This window comes from Prunus avium, chromosome 5, assembly GCF_965620075.1.
Source record: "Prunus avium chromosome 5, drPruAviu1.hap1.1, whole genome shotgun sequence".
Taxonomy (NCBI): Eukaryota; Viridiplantae; Streptophyta; class Magnoliopsida; order Rosales; family Rosaceae; genus Prunus; species Prunus avium.
Genome location: NC_142288.1, coordinates 11,979,811 through 12,002,741, shown reverse-complemented (window position 1 = coordinate 12,002,741; position 22,931 = coordinate 11,979,811). Strand labels below are relative to the sequence as shown.

The 22,931-nt window shown below is 39.0% G+C and overlaps 1 protein-coding gene across 1 annotated transcript; it reads right to left on the bottom strand.

The window, feature by feature from the left end:
- Positions 1–18,517: 18,517 nt before the first annotated feature.
- LOC148294312 (uncharacterized) lies at positions 18,518–19,692 on the bottom strand. The gene is made up of 2 exons (XM_088253698.1): positions 19,680–19,692; positions 18,518–19,083 (listed from the first exon to the last, which is right to left on the bottom strand). Exons 1-2 carry the CDS (start codon positions 19,690–19,692, stop codon positions 18,518–18,520), a joined length of 579 nt encoding a protein of 192 aa, XP_088109824.1.
- Positions 19,693–22,931: the final 3,239 nt, after the last annotated feature.

The window sequence follows — 22,931 nt, the reverse complement described above, 5'->3', positions numbered from 1 at the left end:
ACGGTACCTACAACACTACTGTCGTATAGAGTAGTAGAGAACAACGACAGCAGAAGAGTAGATAACGACGTCTAAATTAGAATATCCACGTCATATTTATAAAATATCAAAACGTAATAACCATGTCGGTTTGTTCAATTAGCGACATATAATATTTATTTACGACGTCCTGAAGTTCAAATTACCGTCGTATTTATTTGATTTATACATCAGCCTTCTCTGTAAATCGCCGTCTTAATTTTCATTGCTTTTTAAGATTATTATTATTTTTACGCTCCAACACTTTGCTAATATCTTTCTTAATATCTTCTGAAGTACTGTAAGACATTTCAAACCTTCATTAAAGAGAAAAGAAAAATCAATAAAGGAAATAAGGAAATACAAATAAAGGAAATTGAGATTAAGGGCTTGGTTTTGTAGAAGGAAAATCATCGAACATACAGGACTGAGAACACTACAACTTAACTCTTATTTTTATTGCTTCAAAGAAAAATCATGACGGTTTATATAGAAAACCGTCGTCACATGAAAATTAAAATGAGATCCCAAGAGGTATGAAATCTTACCAGAGAGATCTTTGGATCCTGATCTTACCAAAGTGACGTTAGAAGGAGTCGTTGAAATGGTTTATAGTGGGCACTTTAGCTTCTATCCATTTGAAATCTGATAAATAGAGTCGTATAAATATAAATAACCATGTCATTTCCGTAAACTGAAGCCACCGACTTTTGAAATCAACAATGTCGGTTATGCCTAAAATGACGACGTGGTAACATGTAATACCACTTCTACCAAGGTAAACCTTTGTCATGTATTGCCCAGAGAACGACGTCTTTTTCGGAAAACCAAAGAAGACATTGATTTTAATTAACCACGACGGTCTACTAAAACAAAGTTTCGTTGAATTTAAGTAGCCACGTTGGTTTACTAAAAGGAATGGTCGTTGACTTTCGAAATACAACGACGGTTTATATAAACAAGCGCCGTCATAACATATAATATTAGGGCATCAAAAGTAAACTTTTGTCGTGTAAAACTTAAATAACCACGTCGGTTTCGAAATTCCAAAAGTCGTTTGGCTTTATTAATAACCACGTCGGTTCCTACTTATTTTCCGTCGTTATAACTACATACTAGGTCGGTTTTTAATAAAACCATCGTCGTATTGAACTCTGGGAAAATAAATAAACTTTTTCGTCACTTGACCTAAAGTTCTACGTTCTCTCTCACCAATAAAATATCTCAGTTTCCCTCTCAGTTCCCAAAAGCATATTCGTAATCATCATCGTCTGAATCTTGTCATCATCATCGTCTTCGTCCCCAAATCACCGAAGTTGACGTCGGAAGGAAACTTTCTTTGCACGCCAAAGGTTTTTTCTCAATCTCTTTTCTTTTTTTTCACTTTCATTTGAAGAGGGTTTTGAAAGAACGAGTCTAGAAACAAGACTCCGTCAAAATGAGGAAATCTTTCACTGGTTTGATTAAATCATTGGTCCATTACTCTCACGTTGCCTGAAGATGACAGTTCTCTCTTGTTTGCGACGTTAGAATCGACACACCACGACGGTAGTTAAATCCGACCTAATGCAAACTGCACGACGGTGGTTAATAACCGTCATGGTGTGACAATTAATACATCAGAAACAAGATAAAACCGTCGTCTCATGTGAGAAAGAACTTGTGTTTTTCCTGTATCACATCTCAGTAAGACGACAGTTAATGTGTAAACCACGTCGGTTTTTAGACTTAATACCCGACGTGGTGTATCAATTAATACGTCACGAACGAGATAAAATTGTCGTCCTATTGCCATACCATGGTAGAGAGAACTATTTAATAAGACGTCGGTGTTTTCTTGGTACCGTCGTGGTATTTTTTTACGACGACGGTGTTGGTTTACAACCGTCGTCCTAAATTTAATTTCACGGCCCTCTTTTTTCCGACGACTTTGATTTATTATTACGTCGATCTGTTTAATTAACCGTCGTTGTTTGTCTTGCAAATTGATTAAAAATGGTTTCGAAATCTCAAAGCAAGGAAGCTCAAGTGTCAAAGGCTCAAAGGGATGAAGCCAAATCAGTTTCAAAGGCTCAAATGGATGAAGGCAAATCAGTTCAAAGCAAACCCTCGAAGAGGTTGAAATTTTCTTCAACCTCCGAGAAAGACTTGAGTACAGCCACATTTGTTGAGGAGCCAAAATCGACTCGCGGTATCAACACAATGAGCCGTGTTGTGAAGAGAAAAATTCAGAAGATTAAGCCTCTGGTTGAGTTTAATAAAAGGGGCAGACCACATGGCAAGGCTGTTGTTGAGATGCAATCTTACATTGGTGTTTTGGCACGCACCATAGTCCCTCTTGTGGACAAGAAATGGACTCAATTGCCCAAGGACCTGAAGGAGCAGATTTGGGAAGCTGTTCAAATGGCTTATGTTATTGGGGAAGGGTGCAAGAAGATGGCGCTGTCGTCTGCTGCCAAAAAATGGAAGGATTTTAAGTATAGCTTAACTAGGCAGTTTATCCTTCCATTCGCAAATGACTAGGAGAAGTTAAAAGAACCCCTTCAGCTTTATAAGTTCATAGAGAAATCGCAATGGGATGCCTTTGTAGCTTCAAGGTTATCCCCAGATTTTGAGGCAGTGCATTCTGGGCAGAAACAAAGAAGGGAAAAATGCGTGTACAACCATAGGTTGTCTAGAAAACGGTATGTTGGTTTGGAGGACCAATTGGAAGAAACCATGCCCGGTGAAGAAATTGATCGATCTCTGCTATGGAAGAAGGCAAGAGAAGATAAAACGGGAAACATCCCTGATCCAAAGGTTGCAGAGAAGGCAAAATTAATCGTAAGTCTCACTAACTCTGTTCTAAATTTGAAAAACAGAGTGTTTTATTTTCGTATAGACGTCTCATGTTTAAATAACCAATGTTATAACTTAAACACCACGACGGTTTCTATTTACCGCCGTTTCAAAAATAGTAGCACGTCGGTTTTTCCATGAATTAGACGTCTAGATTGAATTAATACGATGGCTTAAATTCCAGAGACGGTCGTCTTTTTTTAAGTTTACTCACGCACACACTCTCCCTCTCTCTGTCTATTTCACGGAAATTTATGGTGCACAATTTCTGGAAAAGCATGCATATTTCTATTAAGTTTTTTCACTTCTTCATTAAAATTTACAACAGTTTTATCTCATCTAGACGTTAGAATGCGTATACAACCACAATAATTTTATTCCGCCGTTTGAAAGTATATACTACGTCAATTTTTTCAACAGTCCAAAGCTTGATGCTGATACTGCTAAAAACCGCAAGATGAAACGGTAAAATCTCTGATATTTTCTTTTTCTGCCTTTTAAATTTAAAATAGACGCCGCTCTTTTAAATATCCAACGTTACAATTTAAAACCAACGACGGTATATCTTCACCGACGTCTGAAAACCATAATACGTCTGTTTCTTCCAAGAGCCGTCGTTGTGAGTGAAATACCACGACGCTTTTACTTGTTATGCGTTTTATTTTTGCCTTGAAAATAACGATAGTCTTTTTTTGCCGTCGTCTCATTCTTTTATAAACCATCGTCTATTTCATTAAGGCATCCAATGCATTTTAATTAGACGACATTTCTATAGTGTAGCGATGTTAGAACATTTAGACAACGACGGTTATGTATTTACCGTCGTCTATAACGTGTACTTCGTCAGTATGTTCTAGAAACCGTTGTTTATATTATATACCACGTCGGTTTGGTTGGTTTAGTTAGAGTCGTTTATTTTACTTGATATACAAACTAACTTATATTTCTTTATTTATTTCTTGTAACAGGATCTCTCAAAGCTAGACATGCCACCTCCTCTGTTAGCCCTATGCCAATTTGTCCAGACCAAGTTGCAGCCTGCTAACGAGACCGTCAGAGTTCACATTCCAGAGGAAGTGTTTGGCACTGAGCATGATACCTTCCTCTTGTGTGAAGATATTTTACAATTTGCTTCCATGGTTGAGATTGGATCCACAGTGATTGCAGCATACATGAGGTAATTCTAGAAATCCTATATTTTGTTTTACATTTCCCTTTCTTTTAAATTAAAATCTCATTTAATTGAATTTCATATATTTTAGGTACCTATTTGACTATTTAAAAATGGCAAATATGGTAAACCTTGTTGGCCACGTCGACCCTGGACAAGTTAGCGCTCTATCTGGATCTCTATCTTACCGAACAAAACAATTGTCAAACCGCCTGAAAACAGCATATGGGGATCAATTTTTCTTGGTCCCTTATAATCCAGGGTTAGTCCCCTTAACTATTTAAAGTATTTTCCTTGTAATATTTTTCTTTGTACTATTTAACCTATATGGATCATTATGTGTAGGGGTCATTGGGTGTTGTTAATTGTGAGGCCAACAAAGGAGACTGTGTATTACATGAATTCACTGCCAAACCGCTCTGTTGACGACGACATGAGAAGTATAGTGAATACGTAAGTTGATTTATTCCAATCTAAGATTTTTTTCCTTTACCGCATTTGAATTATACGACGGGTTTTTATAATACTAACGTTATAATGAAAATACAACGACGGTAATTTATTACCGACGTTTTAAATGATTTATTACGTCAGTATTTTCTTGAAAACTTCGTCTTAATTGAACTACCACGTCGTTTGGGTTTTATTTAAGGACATTTTAATTTTTTCTGTTCAATTTTTTGTTATACAACGTTTTTTCTAGTTATCGACGTTATAATGTTACACAACGATGGAAGTTTCATACCGCCATTTGAAATAAAATACCACGTCATTTTGTTAAAAAAATCCGTCATTGTCACTGATTTACCACGACGGTTACTATTTTTTATTTAGATTTTTCGTTTTGTCATTAACACTCTTTGTTTTCTTGAAACAGGTCAATGAAAATGTTTAACTCTCATGTAAACAAAAATTCATCACGAAAAGCAGCCATTTTTAAAATTCTACAAGGCACTCCTGAACAACCAACAAGTGTAGAGTGTGGCTATTACGTGATGTGATTCATGAGAGATATAATTCATGATCCAGACCTAGCTTTCGAGAAGAAGATAAAATGCAAAATTTAAGATATAATTTCTTTATTTTACTATGTCAACTTTTTCTTTAAATCGTCGTTTGTATCTTTATAACACGTCGGTTTTTTCGTTTATTTTGCAGTTTGAAAAGAAAAAAGATCGAGTTCAGTATAAACAAGAACATATTGACGAAGTTAGGCTGGAATGGGCAGAATTCGTGAACAAGCATTTACAGAATGATAAGTGATGTACATAAATATTTATTAACAATGTTTAGGTTTATTTTAAATTTATTAACAATGTACATAAATATTTTTGTAGTAATCAATCGACCAACCATCAAAAAAATTATTTTTTTGGGAAAATTTTTTAGTTTAGGATATTTATGTGTTTAAATGAATTCAAGGGACAGTAATTCATAAAAACTTAATTTAATTCCCAAAAACCGACGTCTCATTCTCATTTACACGTCTCATATATGTATACAATGGTCGTCTTATTATAACGGGAAATATAACATCGACGACAATTCCTCAAAACAACATGTAACAGGAATATACACGACGGTTTATATTTACTTCATCTTGTACGGAAAAATTTTGTACCGATATACTACGTCTGTTAGTACAACCATATCGACGTCTTAAAGACATACAAAGGCGGTTATCTTACAAAAATTGACGTTGTGTAAACAACGGCAGTAACAACTTTAGAAAACACATTGTAAATACAATCCACTTCGATTATATAAAACAAGATGACGTGGTAACTTAATAATCCACGTCAGTGATTCAAAACATAATGACGTGGTAACCTAATAACGTCGTTTTGTGTTCTTTGCGACGTGTAAAATAATTTAGGACGTCGTTTTGTGTTGTTTAACGTTGTTGTAAAGGGATCCAATGTCGTTGTAAAGGGATCCAACGTCTTTGTAAAGGGATCCAATGTCATTTGTCATTTCATTTTAATATGACTTTTATATTTTATTTAATTCCTAATATTCATAATAAATTCAAAACTAATTCCAAAAAATAAACTGACAACTACCATGCACTCATTGAAATATTGTCTCTCCCCTAAAGCTTTAAAAAAATGTAATTTTACAAATATTTTTTTATTGTATTTAATTTCTAATATTCATAATATTTTTTAAAAATCCGAAAAATAAACCGACAAATTCTATGCATTCGTTGAGACAATATCTTGCCCGTAAAGGCCTGAAAAATGTAATTTTAGTTTTCAAAATTACAAGTGATAATAAAAATCAAAAACATTTAGAGACAAAGCACGATACTCCTTATACTTTTCATAACCAACCTCTTCGGCAGGTGTTCCAGAAGCCCGAAACGTCAGGCAGATTGGTCAAGTGGGCCATCGAATTAGGGGAGTTTGCAATACAATTCAAGCCCAGACCTGCCGAGAAAGGCCAGGCCGTTGCAGACTTCATTTCCGAAGTATCGCCCTCGGCAGTATCGCCAGTCTCTGACGCAAATCTATCACATGTCAACCTACCGAACGCCAAGTGCATCGACCAGTCAATCCCTATTTGGGTCGTGCACGTGGACGGTTCAGCGAATCAGCAAGGGTGCAGGGCCGGTCTAGTGTTGAACGCTCCCGACGGGGTCAAGATGGAATCTGCCCTCCGGTTTAACTTCCGAACGTCCAATAACGAAACAGAATACGAAGCCCTTTTAGCAAGCCTTCGACTGGTCAAGAGCATGGGCGCCAGACAAATCAGCATCCATAGTGATTCCCAGCTCATCGTAAACCAAGTGATTGTCGATTTCGCCGCCAAAGATGTATCCATGTCACCCTATCTATCATCGGTGCATCAATTACTTCAGAAGTTTGTGGCCTACGAGATTCGGTAAATACCCAGATCGGAAAACAGCCATGTCGACGCACTTGCCAGACTAGTTTCGACAATCAATGACAAAATTGATCGAAAGGTCCCTGTCGAGATATTAGCTCAACCAAGTACGGCAACAGCTGACGTATGTGCCATACGGTATGAGGACACTTGGATGTCTCCGATATACACTTACTTGACGAACGGCACCCTCTCGAGCGACAAAACCAAGTGAGAAAACTGCGATACCGAGCGGCCATATACATAATCATCAACGGTATCCTTTATAAATGCGGGTACACTACCCCTACATTAAATGCATTACTGCTGAACAGGGGGACTATGTCTTGATGGAAATCCATGGGGGCATCTGTGGCTACCATTCAGGCTCTCGGTCATTAGCTCACAAAGCTTTTCGGCAAGGCTACTATTGGGCAACCATGCATCGGGATGCAATTGCGATGGTGGAGAAATGTGACAAGTGCCAATGATTTGGCAACATACTGCACATCCCTGTCGAACCACTTACGCCGATCATAAGCCCTTGGTCGTTCGCCCAATGGGGACTTGTTCTGATTGGCCCAATGCCACAGGGCAAGGGGCAGGTCAAGTACGCAATCGTAGCTGTTGACTACTTCATGAAATGGGTAGAAGCCGAAGCTCTGGGTACCATCACGGCGGCAAGAATAGAAGATTTCGTTTGGACCCACATTTGTTGCCAATTCGGTATCCTGTATGCCATCATCCCCAACAACGGTAGGCAATTTGATTCGGAACTCTTCAGGCAATTCTGCACTCGCCTAAAGATCAACCTGTTCTTCGCCTCCCCAGCTCACCCCCAGTCAAACGGTCAAGTCAAAGCAGTTAACAAAATCATCAAGAAGCTATTGAAACGGCAACTGGACAGCGCCGAGGGTGCCTGGCCAGAGAAACTTCATGAAGCTCTGTAGGCCATTCGAACATCCTACCGAGCCTCCACAGGCGAGACTCCTTTTTCTCTCGCCTTCAGAACGAAAAGCTTCTCCCCTAGAGCAAATGAGATCGCACTTGCTCTGAACCTCAAACTAATTGAAGAGCGCCGAGCGCAAGCTAACCTTCGGAACAAGCATACAAGCAACGCGTCTCTCAGTACTATGACTCAAGGGTCAGACCTCGTTCCTTCAAAATCGGAGACTGGGTCATGCGCAAGGTCTTCCTGGCGACCAAGAATCCAACGGAAGGAACCCTTGGACCCTCCTGGGAAGGACCCTACGAGATCATTGGCATCCTCAGATTCGGAACATACAGGCTTTAGGATAAAAATGGTAAGACCCTCGGTCATCCGTGGAACGTTGAACACTTGAAAAGCTACTTTAAGTAAGCTCCCTAGCCAACGGCAGGGTAAATGTTGTATCTTTTGCCTACGACATTATTAAATGAAAAAACTTTTTGAGACCGCTTGACATTTATTTCATTTATTCTGCCTTCGGCGAATATTAAAGCAAGTTACCGATAGAAAGTTCACTTTGAAATTCATCTTTAAGTTAACCATCAGTGATTCAACAAAGTTTCACATGCCTTCGGCATTTGTCCAGGCATCTATTAGCCATCGACAATCTTATATATGATTGGCCATCGGCAACCTTATAGATTATTAGCCTTTGGCAATATACCTATTAGCCTACGGCATTAGGAAAGTCTCTTTGTTCTGCCGATCAAACCCACACTTGGAATACAAAATTAAAATCCCAAGGACATGTTAGCCCTCGGCAACAGTGAAGTAATCAGGTAGACGGCATGCAAAAATAGAACAAGGATATAAATTTTGAAAAAAAAAAAAAGAGTTAATCAAATTAGAGATGCCCTTGGCTTCAAGGTGTTCAAAATAAATCGCCTTATGGCAAAAATACAATATACAAAATATATGACAAGCTTAAACGGCAGACTCTTCACCGGCACCCCCAGCACCTTCATTGGCATCAGCCTCGCCCCGACCATCGACACCTGCAAAAGGACCCTCAGCAGTGGCGGCGCCATCAGAAGCATCCTCCCCCTCGTAATCTTCGATCATCTCTTCTGTGATACCTTTCGGTAGAGGTGGAGGATTGGCAGTGAAATTAAGGTTGAGCTTTTGCCCGGGGTTGAATCGTTTGAAACGGTAGAGGAGATCCACCATCTCCAAGCCCACCTCGTGGTCCAAAAGGATAGTGAACTCTTCTGATGAACGGTACTGCATCACCGCCTCTCGAACGGCAGCCTCAATCTTGGAGGCCTTAGACCGCACTGACTCCTGTAGGGCCACCTGCACTGCCTCCTTGGCCGCCTTGGCATCCTTCGTTGCCACCACTGCCGCATCCAGAACCGCCCTCATTTTGGCAAACTTGGCCTCGGAAGCGATTACTTGCCGTTCTGCAGCTTGCTTGTCCTTAAGGAGATTGGCATGGTCCTGGAGAACCTTGCCAGCCTCGGCAACTTTGGAACGGCCATCGTCATACGCTTTCTTTGCGCGTTCGGCCGCCGTGATGGCCCGCTTCATGCACAGCCACATGTCCATGGATGCCTGAAAAAGGGAAAGCCACCAATCAATGCAAGTATAAGAGCAAACGAAAGCTAGAAGAGAAGAGCGTAGGAAACTTACAACACTTGGAGTCGGAAGGCACGTCCAGCCTCCTCCCGAAGAAGCCTCTTCGGAAGCTCCTCAATCTCCGACACTTCCAATTGCGAACCAAGGATCATGTGGTTCGCAAATTGAACCGTCTTCGCCGGGCAAGCAATGGAGATAGGCTCGGCAGGCCCATCTTCGTCCTCGATGACAAGAACAACCCTTATTTGCTCAGAAGGCCGAACGCGCTTGGATACTGGTTCGATATCTAGCTCCACATACATTGGCCATTTACCAGATGCCTTGGAGGAGGTAGCTTCAACACCCAGCCCGCTCTTGGGTACTGATTCGGCGTCTAAGCCCCGCTTGGACAATGGTTTGGCACTCAGTTGCCTCTTCCGTTCGACGAGGGTTTGGTTTTCTGGATCGACCTCCGTTGCCCGTGACGAGGCTTTCGAAGGTTGCCGCCTCTGTTTCTTCTCTTTCATGCCCATCAGAAGACGCCTCTTTGAAGACTCGGTCATCTTCTTAGCCTCGACAGACCCCCTGGCATCAGTCATTGTGCAAACAATGAGATTTGGTAAGCCAACATAAATGTACCAAATGAGCCTATAAGAGAGAAGCGCACTTACTCTCAGCAGGATCAACGAGGCGGGCTTTGATCAGGTTCTCGGTGAAGAGAAAATCTGGGTATACCCTCTCAATGACAGGAACCTTCAGCATCACTTTGTCAATCTGCCGAATCTCTGACTGAGTAGGGGTCGGTTGCTTTAGCTTGCCTGCAAAACAACAGAAATGATTTAAAAAGCGATCGGCCTGATAACCTATCGAAAGAAATGCTAATGATCTACCGGTTATCTGAAAGGTGGTGGGGACACTAAAACGGATGGGTCTTTCCGAAGGCGATTCCCAATCCCCAGATAAGAGCACCCGCCGATTCCTCCATGACTTCTGAGAAGTAAGCACAGCCCTAACAAAATGGCCCAGTTCAAAATCCCTGAGGCAATTGGCCTGAACCCAGCCTCCATGCCCAGCGCACTTAGACTTGGTGACGTTGTATAAGTAGGAGAACTGTTCATAGGACGGCTCCTCTTCCTCGGCAAGGCCAAAGGCAGTGATTACCCCCATCAGGGCCACCCAAAAGTTGGGATTGTACTGGCCTAGAGCGTATCTAAGATGGGCCAGAATCCTCTAAACGGGAGGCTGCAACAGTAGCCAAACCCCTTGTTGACGGATGTCGGTAAAGAAGACGACCTCACCGTTTTCTAGACGACTCAATGATTTGGTAGGCCTGGGAATTCTCCATCTTACTGAATCTGGGATCCGATACGCAGCGCGATACTTGGCTAGCTCTCGTTCGGTCAATTTATTTGGCTCCAGGTAGTCTACACCTAAAAGATACTCCTTCGGTACACCTAGCGGTATCCTAGGGTTCCCTCGATGAACTATGGTTACCTTCGGCTACGACAAGGGTTCGGTAGGAGCATCCCCTCGGCCTGACGTGGAGGCCTCATATTGGTAACCAGCGTGGTGATCCAGCACTCGAGTGTCCCTCATCAGGAACTCGTAGTACTGGGTCTTATCGACACATCCGACGCGACTATGCACCACAGCCAACGGTACTGGTTGGCCAGTCATGAACCCTTTGCCCTTGCCGTGTGTTGGAATGGAGCTAACCCCCTCACCGATGATTTCAACATCGGTATCTTCACCACTCTCAATGTCAGGGCTTAAAGCCTCACTGCTGGTATCCCACTGATCGTCCTATGACTCCCCATCGAACGTGTTGGGTTCTCTCTCGAACTGAGACTCGCTATCAGACATCTACAAGCAAAGAGAAAGGAAACTAAAGGCCGTGCAGAAGACTAATCTACCGATACCTACAACATCACTGCCTATGGCAACTAGACTACCGAATGAAACCCCACTTGCAAAAAGTTCAGTTTAGTTCATGCCAAGGAAGGACATCCAAAAGATAAGTAAACACGTAGAAATATGTGATTGGATGCCGAAAGTACCTTGTCTCAAACTGAAGAAGTAGAGAAATCGCCTCGGCTACCTATTGCTCTCACCGGAAATCGTCTTGCTCGCCGATTGCTCTCGCCAAAAATTGCCTTAACAGAGCTCTCAATTCTCTCTCGCAAGCACAAGTGAGCTTTTCATCCAGAGCCAACCCTATTTATAGGGCGAGGAAGGGGAACGGTAAGCCTCGAAAGACCAAACGGTGCATTAATTGCACTACGCCGCATGCGCAGCCTTACGTGTCGCCAGTCAAGGGCTGGTTCTGACAGCACGCGAAGCGCAAAAGGCGAGGCGTCACTTCCTCAAATCGAAGCCACTTCCCAACGCTCACACCCCGCACGAAAGCCCGAACACGCATGTATTAGTGAGATATTCGAAAAGCGCCGTTCGGCTCCCATTCCCTGAAGGCGCCTGCGACCGTAAGGAGACGCGTATCTACCGAACGGTACGCCTCGAAATAATAACTCTTGGGTTCCCAGAAATGTGTTCCCAAATAAAAGAGCACTGGAAAGACAGGGACCAAGCTCCAGCCCCAATCCAGTCATTGAACAGTGGAACAATACATCTGTGCTGAAGAAAATATCAAGTCCCCTCTGAGAACTCTCAGATAAGAACTTGGGGGACTCCTATTTATACCAAAACCAACGGCCAGTAAGAGCAAGACATGGTAGCCTTCGGCACCTGGCCTACCGATCCTACGATTAGAGCAAATTCCTTCCCATGGACATGTGGCACGTTCACAGCCAAAGTCTACAGTCCCACATCGAAACTCTAAACAATATGCACACCTCACAAGGCCTATAAAGGAGGGCAACAATCCCAAAATGGAGGTAATCAGAACTTACGGCATACTACCTATTGATCTGTCAGTTTCATTTACTAAATCCGTACTTACTTAAGTATCGGAGAGCCTTCGGCCGGTACCACACCGGTGCCCTAGGTCTTACCGAGCGTTTCTCGTCTTGCAGATCGCACGCTCTACTGAGGCCTAAAGCATTCCGAAGGCCCAACATCACTAAGTTGAGCCCTAAAGTGCCGAACCACTTTTTTGCATCAACAAAAGGAAACGACATTGTTGTGGTGATTAGGGAAGCACTGGGTAGGGCACTAGTGTATTACTACCCTTTGGCTGGTAGACTCAGGGAAGGGCCCAACAGAAAGCTTATGGTGGAATGCAATGCATAAGGTGTCTTGTTCATAGAGGCTAATGCTGACGTCACGCTTGAGCAACTTGGGGACAGAATTCTACCCCCTTGTCCTGTCTTAGAGGAGTTCCTGTTCAATCCCCCTGGCTCTGATGGTATTCTTAGTTGCCCTTTGCTATTAGTTCAGGTATCTATATAAATTTTGCTTGTTAATTTCAATTGGTTATTTTTTTTTTTTTTGGCTTTCTATTTCTTTTTTCATTCTTGCAAACATATATATATATATATATATATATATACACCCACACAACACTAAAAGCAGGTATGGATTCAGGATTTCAAAATGGTGTGGGCTAAATTTACCTTACATACAAACCTATAGAAAATTCGACGGTATGATTGAATTTCATTGATAAAAAAATACATGGAAAAGATGGAGAAGAACCGGAAGGCATGCTAGTTGATGATTCACCATTGTTTCTCTTTAAAAAATCTCTAAGAGTCTTTGATCTCTTAACATTTCGATGTTGATCCGACATTATAAAGTATAACCTATTGAATAATATACAGAAGATGTAAGACCAACAAAATCCCCAATTGATAATTCATAAGTCTCAATTGTAAATCCCTAATTGATACTTCATAAACCCTAAATCTCCAAAATTTCAGTATCAACAAATTTAGAGAAGAAAATTAAAGAAGATGAAGAATTGAAAATTACCTCCTTTAATTAAGTCTTCAAGAATGACGTGGAGGTATGATTTTTGTTTTTTTTCAAAGAAGAGGGCTTGGGTAACTGAGCAAAGAGAGAATGAATCTTTTTTGCATAACTGGTCCCGTGTGGGGTTTAGTTTGTATTTTTTATTAGTCAGACGTGGTATACTATACTGTAGGTTTGTTAATGGGATTTTATTTGTGTGCAGGGTTAGTTTTAATTTTTTTATTGTTATGAACTTATTGGTCAGACATGTGGTTTAGGTTTATTAATGAGATTTTAATTGGGTGGGGTGGGGATGTCACGTGGTCTGGGCTGTGGTATTATTTTAGTCTACAAAAAATAAACTCACCTAGGCTACAGCCTAAGTTAGCCTAGGTGTAAGGTCGTGCCGACTAAAAGGACTTTCAATAGATTTCATAGAAGCAAAAACAATGAAAGACAAGCCTAATCAAGGAACATCACTATTCTACTGAGACAAGCGTAAAATATTGCAGGTTTCTTGTTTAGGAAATATTGTATGTGTAAACTTTAATAGGTTTATATATATTCAAAACACATACCTTGATTCGACATTGTGTGAATTACTGTAGCAGGAACCTTGATTTCTTGCACTGGAACTCTACAGCAGGTTCTGGTTCTCAGGTTAGGCAGATTTTATGTAGGGTAGTTTCTCTATGCTATACGGCTCCTTAATCTCTTCTTAGCATAGGGACCTCCCTTTTATAGGCATAGTTTAAGAATCCTCCTCATCATGGATTACTTAAACTCCTTTAACCTAAAGGATTAGGTATCTCAATCCATTTAGAAATAGGAAACCTTAAGCACTTGTATTTATCTGAAACAGTCATATATCAAGCCTTAAAATTAATCGATCCATGTAATCCTAATTGACATTGAACTAGTTATCCTTAAGTGATTAGAAGACCACCTTAGGGTTTAGAATGCAAATCTTACATTCTCCCACTTGGTCAAATAATCACTAAAGAATAATGTCAATTACTGTAAGGCCTTGTGGAATACAGTTCAATTTTGTTTCCTCATCAAGCCACTTGTCAACAATGAAGATGATAATGAGTTATCAAGACTGAGCAGAGAAACTTCCATGAAGTCTTTACAACTACATTTATCAAATCCAATGTCACATAGGGCTGCCATCAAGATTGAAATCACAGAATGATCATAGCTAACCAAATTGACATAACTGCTATGATCATTCTTTTAGTCCAACTTATAGGATTGTTCAAGATCCTTTCTTTTACTCCAAGTAAAAGACATCACTGTTATGAATGCAATACTTTAACAGTTAACCTTAAGCTAGCAACTAATCATTCACTGTTAATTGCATTCAAATAACCAAAAGTTTATGCAAAACAAGTTAACCAAACAAAATAACCAAAACAACATCAAAATCAAAACTTTCAACTCTTTAAATGCGGTTTTGGAAGGCTAAACGAGCTCAGATGGCCAAAAAACACTCTACATCAGTGCAAGATACTGAGTCTGATTTGTGGCGTCATTCCCTTTTCAAAAAGGTATTATGCACCTCAATCGGAGCTCGGACGACAAATCTGCAAATTCCCGATATGTCCTTTTTCTCTTGAAAACTAACAAGCTGCTCCCATTGTTTTTAAGAATCAAAACTGGATAACAACCCCATACCAGTTACATGCCTCTTGAAAACATTATTTGGTAGCCCTTTATTGAATGGATCTGCTAGATTAGACTCTGTATTAATATGATCCATAGCAATGCTTCCTTCACTGATCTTCTCTTTCACTAATAAGAACTTTAGCGATAAAGGCTTCCCTCCAATTGACCTTTTGTTCCCTTTTGCAAACAATATAGCTGAGTTATTATCATTCCAAATATGTATAGGCTTCTCAATTGTTCCCAAAACTTTCAGGCTAGTTAGAAAAATTTTCAGCCAAAGTGCTTGACATGTTGCTTCATAACAAGCTATGAACTCTGCCTGCATAGTTGAGGTGGTCACAATAGACTGCTTAACACTTTTCCAAGAAACTGCAGCTCCTCCAAATAGAAAAACAAAACCTGAAGTAGACTTTAAGTCATCTGCACATCCTGCAAAGTCAGCATCTGCATAACCAACCAATTCTAAGCTTTCATTCCTTTTGTAAACTATCTTAAAATCCTTTGTTCTCTGCAGGTATCTCATGATTTTCTTCCCTGCAACCCAATGAGCCTGTCCTGGATTCGATTGAAACCTCCCTAACACACTTAAAGGAAAAGCTAGATCAGGCCTTGTGCAGACTTGAGCATACATAAGGCTGCCAACCAATGATGCATAAGGCTTAGCTGCCATCTCCAACTTCTCTTGATCTGTTTTTGGCGCCTGTTCACGACTGAACTTATCTCCTTTGTTAATAGGCACATCACCCCCTGCACATTCCATCATATTGAACCTTTTGAGTATTTTCTCAATGTACCCCTTTTGTGAAAGTCCTAAGAAGCCTCTTTTCCTATCTCGGCTAATTTCTATTCCAAGAACATAAGATGCCTCTCCTAAATCAGTCATTTCAAAATGCTTAGATAGGAAGACCTTGACATCATGTAACAGTGTGAGATTAGTGCTTGCTAGGAGAATGTCATCCACATAGAGTACGAGTAAAACATAGTGCCTCCCACTCATCTTGACATATATGCATGAATCTAGGACATTTTCTGTGAACCCATATGTCTTGATAACTTCATCAAATCTCATGTACCACTGTCTAGAAGCTTGTTTTAAACCATATAATGATTTGTTCAATTTGCAGACCATGTTTTCCTGTCCCCTTTGAACAAAACCCTCAGGCTGCTGCATGTAAATTTCTTCCTTCAAATATCCATTTAGGAATGCAGTTTTGACATCCATTTGCTGAAGATGCAAGTCAAAATGTGCAACCAACGCCATGATTACTCTGAATGAGTCTTTAGTAGATACTGGTGAGAAAGTTTCTGTATAATCAATGCCCTCTTGTTGTGTGTATCCTTTTGCAACAAGCCTAGCTTTGTACCTGTCTATTGCCCCTTTCGAGTCCCTTTTAGTCTTATAAACCCACTTGCAGCCTATAGGTTTACTTCCTTGAGGTAAAACTTTTAATTCCCAAACACCATTCCTTTTCATTGACTCTAACTCGGATTTCATTGCAGCCAACCACTTTTCATTGTCTTCACTCATCATGGCTTGTTTGAAGTTCTCAGGATCATCCTTTCCAAGTATGTCATGCTCAGATTCTTGCAGATATACATAGCAATCCGGCAAAGCAGATCTTTTTGCCCTTTTTGACCTTCTCAATTCCATATCCTGCATATTTTGGTCTGTGCCTTGAATGTCATTGTTATTTTGCACAGGAGGATTCATAATTTCTGCTTGAACTGTGTCTGGAATGTCAATGTCATTATCATACAATGGTGGATTTGTGTTTTGTGCCTGATCCGTGTCTTCTTCCATATTGTCAGGATTATCACAGTTTGTGTCAACTGCAGGTATTATAACAGTGCCTTTACTTGTCTCAGATCCAGCATGGTTATCAATCTCCATTGATCCTTCATCAAAATCCAAAACTCTGTCTTCTATTTTATCAGATTCATCTTCCATGAAAACGGCCCTTTGAGTTTCAACAAATCTTGTAGTGTTCTTTGGACAATAGAACCTATATCCTTTTGTTCCTTCTGGATAACCTACGAAATAGCAACTTACAGTTCTAGAATCTAGCTTCTTTTCCATAGGATTGTAGAGTTTCGCCTCTGCTTTGCAACCCCAAACTTTTAAGTGGTTTAAGCTAGGCTTTCGTTTGTTCCATATTTCGAAAGGTATTTTGTTAACACTCTTTGTTGGAACTCTATTCAAAATGTAATTTGCAGTTTTCAAGGCTTCTCCCCATAGAAAAATAGGAAGATTAGTACCACACAACATACTTCTAACCATGTCTTTTAGAGTCCTATTCCTTCTCTCCGAAACTCCATTCTGCTGGGGTGTTCCAGGATTTGTATATTGAGCAATTATTCCTTCTTCTTGTAGATATTTTGCAAAAGGTCCTGGATTCCTTCCAACCTCATCAAACCTGCCATAATACTCTCCACCTCTGTCTGAGCTTACCACTTTAATTTTAAATTCCAACTGTTTTTCCACCTCAGCTTTATAGATTTTGAACATATCTAAGGCTTATGATTTTTCTTTTATCAAATAGATATGTCCATATCTTGAGTGATCTTCTGTGAACGTAATAAAATACTTTTATCCTTCATGTGTTGGATTTGGAAAAGGACCACAAATATCAGTGTGAATTAATTCCAACAAATTTTCACTTCTTACTGCTCCTTTCTTCCTTAAGGTGGTTAGTTTTCCTTTTATGCATTCAACACAATTTTCATCCAACTCATTAAAATCAATTGGTGCTAACACAGATTCTTTGCATAGGGTGTTCAATCTTTCTTTTGAAATATGGCCGAGTCTCTTGTGCCAAATTTTTGCAGATATCTGATTCTTACGTTTTGTGCTTGTAATGTTCATAACCATTTGAGGAGTCTTGCAGTTTAACTGAAACATATTGCCAACAAGGAATCCATTGCCAACTAACTCTTTATTATTGAAAATTGAAATACCAAATTACAAGCCTAGCAACTGAAATAAGGTTCCTTGTCATAGAAGGAACATATACTACATCTACCAAATCCAAAACAAAACCAGAATCTAATTGAATCCTAACTGCTCCAATGAACTCCACTTGTACTTTGACTCCATTTCCTACGAACACCTTCACCTCATCCTTGTTTGGTGGCCTCTTGGTTATGAACCCCTGCAAAGAATTAGCAACATGTATTGAAGCACCACTGTCTAACCACCAAGTATCAATTGAAACATCAATTAAATTTGATTCAAAACAGACCAAAGCGTTTTCAATCTTACCTTCACCTTTGCCTTTGTTCTTTTGCTTTTCTAACCACCTCTGGTACCTTGTGCAGTTCCTTTTCATGTGTCCAAACTTTCTGCAGAAATAGCATTTCAATCCAGTTGGTTTTCCCTCTTTCATCCTGGTATTTTCCTTATCTTTCTTTTCTGCAAAATTTCCCTTCCTTTCTTTGAATTGTTTGACATTATAATCTTGTACCATATTCACAGTTTTCTGACCCCTTTCCATGATGATGTTATTTTCTTCTTAAACACTTATTGTTATGAGATCATCCAATGTCCAGCTTTCCTTTTGAGCTACATAAGAACTCTTGAGAGTTTTGAATTCTTTTGGCAGTGAATTCAATGCAAAATGCACCATCATATCATCATCTATAGTCATCTTCAATTCCTTTAGCTTGTTTGCAATGTCTGCCATATTCATTATGTGAGCTCTTACACAACCTCGCCCATCATACTTCATCTCAGTCAATCTGTTCAGCAAAGCACCTTTCTCTCCTTTCTCAGATTCCTTAAACTTCTGACCAATGGCAGCAAGATAATCCTTAGCACTTTCTGATCTTGGAATGCTACCTCTCAAAGAAGGTGTCATGGTTTTTAACATAATCAGTGTAGCCATCCTGTTGGCCTTTTCCCACCTTTCATATTTCTTTTTGTCATCTGCAGTTGCATCTGCAGCAGGTTCTTTGATTACATCCCACTTTAGAGCTATATCATAGTCCATCAGCCCTAGTGAAATTTCCAGCTCTTCTTTCCACTTTAGATAGTTTGAACCGGTCAAGATTTCGATGGAGTTATAGCTTGTAGCATTCACTGTAATTTCAAGAAAACATAAATACAAATCCCCAATAACCTTAATTAAACATTATTGATTTGCACCTGTAGGTCACAAATCAAACATGTTCCATGGTCTTAAAACAGCAAATCTGTAGAAGCAATCTTGAAATAACGAATGATTCCACATCAATGGATAGAGGAACACTCATTGTTTGCTCATACAATCTGTTGTTCTAAACTGTTCCATTATAATCAATCCTTCTTGCACAATTCACGTCTGTGGACAGAGATTTGTACAAGAGAGATTGAATATAATGCAATTTTGATCAAGAACCTTGAATGAAGAATTTCCTGCATCGATTAAGTTGTTGTGGCTTACTTAATTGATTCAAGATCCTCCCCAAACTTTGATCAATCAGTCTTTCAAGCATGATTTAAGCAGAGAACTTTATGCTTAACTCATACCTTAACAAATAAGATATGCAATCAAAACATACATGCTATAATGACCAGTTTAATTGAAACCAGATTTTAATGCGAATTTTATCTTGTAATTAGGTTAAGAACATATAACCTGGCTCTGATACCATAATGTAAACTTTAATAGGTTTATATATATTCAAAACACATACCTTGATATGACATTGTGTGAATTACTGTAGCAGGAACCTTGATTTCTTGCACTAGAACTCTACAGCAGGTTCTGGTTCTCAGGTTAGGCAGATTTTATGTAGGGTAGTTTCTCTATGCTATACGGCTCCTTAATCTCTTCTTGATGGGGTAGAATGATATGAGAATATGTGTAATAGCCGTTAGCATAGGGACCTCCCTTTTATAGGCATAGTTTAAGAATCCTCCTCATCATGGATTACTTAAACTCCTTTAACCTAAAGGATTAGGTATCTCAATCCATTTAGAAATAGGAAACCTTAAGCACTTGTATTTATCTGAAACAGTCATATATCAAGCCTTAAAATTAATCGATCCATGTAATCCTAATTGACATTGAACTAGTTATCCTTAAGTGATTAGAAGACCACCTTAGGGTTTAGAATGCAAATCTTACAGTATGTTTATAAACTACATATATTTTAGGTAAAAGTTCAACATTTTCTTCTTCCGGTTATAAACCATAGTTATTTTATTGTATGTTTGTACTGCCAAGCCATCCTTGTGATGTAGGGATGATAATTGTCCCCGAAAGTTAAGTTTTTGTGGGCCTTTAATGGTCGCGTATGAAGGATATCAATGGAGTAGGGACCAATGGCGGACTCAGGAATTTTTATAGGGGTAGGCTAAAATATATATATATATATATATATATATATATATATATTTTATAGAGGAGATATATTATAAGCCTTTTTTTTTCTCTTGAAACAAAAATGTAAATAAAATTTTATAAATCAAACATGGCCACATTACAAGCAAATATAACATAAAGAAGTACAAAATATAAATATATACCAAATCAAATACATTGTCCAACTTAAAAAAATCATATATGCTAATTAATAATTCAAGTTGCAAAAATAAAATATATATCAACAGTCTCCAAAAGTTTTCACCCTAATCCTAAATCATAAAAATTTAACAACAACAATTAAAATTGGAAATTGAATATATATAAAATAAAAAAACTTACCAAGATTGAAGAACCTACTGAAGATAGGTTGGTAAATTTTTTTAGAGGAGGAGAGCTATTTCCTCTTGGCTCTCAAGATTCAAATATGGCGTTTTGGGTGGCTAGAAGAAATGTTTTTATGTTTGCTCTTTGTGGGTGTAGCCACTGGCGGACCCAGAAATTTTTTAGCAGAGGTGCAATATTGACTAAGTATGAAAAATGATTTTTCGGAATACCCATTTTCTCAAGATAATTTTTGGCGGCTTTTATTCCTTACACATCAAATAAGTATATATTGACTTAATGAGCCATCATTTTTAACCTAAACCGTATTTTGCACTAAAACCGATTTTTCATATTTTGATTTGGTGAGAATTTGATTTTCTAGTATTTTTATTTGAATCCTAATGGGGGGGGGTACTTCCTTATTTACATTGTAAACTTAAGTAAATGGAGCAATATAAAAATAAATGAAAGTAAAAGGACAAAGACATTTACTTAAATGTTGAAAATGGAAATAAGGTAATCTAAACAGCAGTTGAGCAAAGGGGCAATTTGAAGCACTTACAATGATTTTTCCGGAGAATTTATATAGGTTTGGATTGATGTTATTATTTCCTATATGCTTTAGGAGTGGGCTAATATTTATTAGATTAGAAATAAAACTTATAACATTTAAACCATGTTCAATACTTTATAAATCTTCCCCTAGGTTGAAGACCACTCCAGCCTAAGCTTAGGTCTGCCCTTGATACTATATATATATACATATCTTATCTATTTTTCATATAAATATATTGTGAAGTGGCTCCATGTTATAAAACTAAAGAGATTATAGAGAGAATTGAGATATAGAGAAAGCATAGAAGTCTGATATATTCATTGAATCTTTCTCTCTGTCTTCTTCATTTGTGTGTATTTACAAGTAGAAAATGATGCCTAATTATAGGCAAGGCAAATGGCTCCCGTGAGTCACGAGGGAGACATCATCATTCTCCTATCCAACATCATTATTTCATCTTTTGACTAATACATCCCTCTTTTACTCATGTGGGCTTCATCTCTCACTTCACAACACTCCCCCTTGGAGACCACATGTATAGAATATGTCTCGTTAAAAACCTTGCCAGTAAAAATCCAGTGGGACAAAAAACTGGTCGAAGGGAAAAAGAGTACATAACCATGTGTAACATAAAATTCTGTGTATATTGACACGCGTGCGACACTGCCTCATTAAAACCTTGCCAGGAAAAACCCAGTGGGATAAAAACCTGGACGAAGGAAAAAGAGTACAGTGTGTGAAGGTCTTTATTGATAGCACGCTCCCCCTGATGCTTGGAAAAACTATCTTCAAGCCATACTGTTGATCATACTTTGAATATCATAGTTGACGCTGCTTCTGTGAGTCAATCTTGTAATATTGTTGGATGCTCCCCCTAAAGAATATCTCCCCTTGATATCTTCATGACTATCTTTCTAGAGAAAAGATCTTTCGGATTGAGTGAATGATGTAGCCACCAACAATTCATGTAGTTGAGTAAGTATTTCCAGTGAGCTATCTCTATGTAAATCATAGAAATGTCCGCGTATCTAACAAAACCTAGGCTATTTGTAAGTTCATTTGAAAAGAATATGCCCGTATATGGTGTTATGCGGAGATAGTATCACATATGCCTCACATCATCCCAAAGTGATGGTGACGGAGCTGAGCTCTATCTGGAAAATACAATGTCCAGTCCAGTATATTTCCGGAAAATCATTTAAGTGCCCAACGGACAATCCACATAAAATGCTTCAATACTTTCTTAGTATAAGCAAGAATCTCATTGGCATAATGCTCGATCTTCAGGCCGAGGCAAATGTTTCTTGAACTTTTTAGGAGTTTTAACCAAGTATTAACTCTTCAGGAGTTTTGATTAATTATCAACTCTTCAAGAGCTGTAATGTGTTGCAACCATATCGTAATTTGTGTACTCACTGAGGCAATTTATACATATTAGTATTGAGTACAAAATTTGTGCTTTAGGCACACGTCCTTCAGGGACTTGCTTCATGCAATTTCAATCCTTCATGGATTTAAGGGATTATGACACATTATATAGCTTTATATCCAGCTATTTGTTTCGCTTATACATCTTTTAGGGAATCGCTTTTGGCGATATACTCCGTGCATTTAATAATCCTTAAAGATAATATGTTGGTCTCAGTACATGTGCAATAGGACAGCACAATTGCCTCTGTAAATATGGAGAAACCCAAC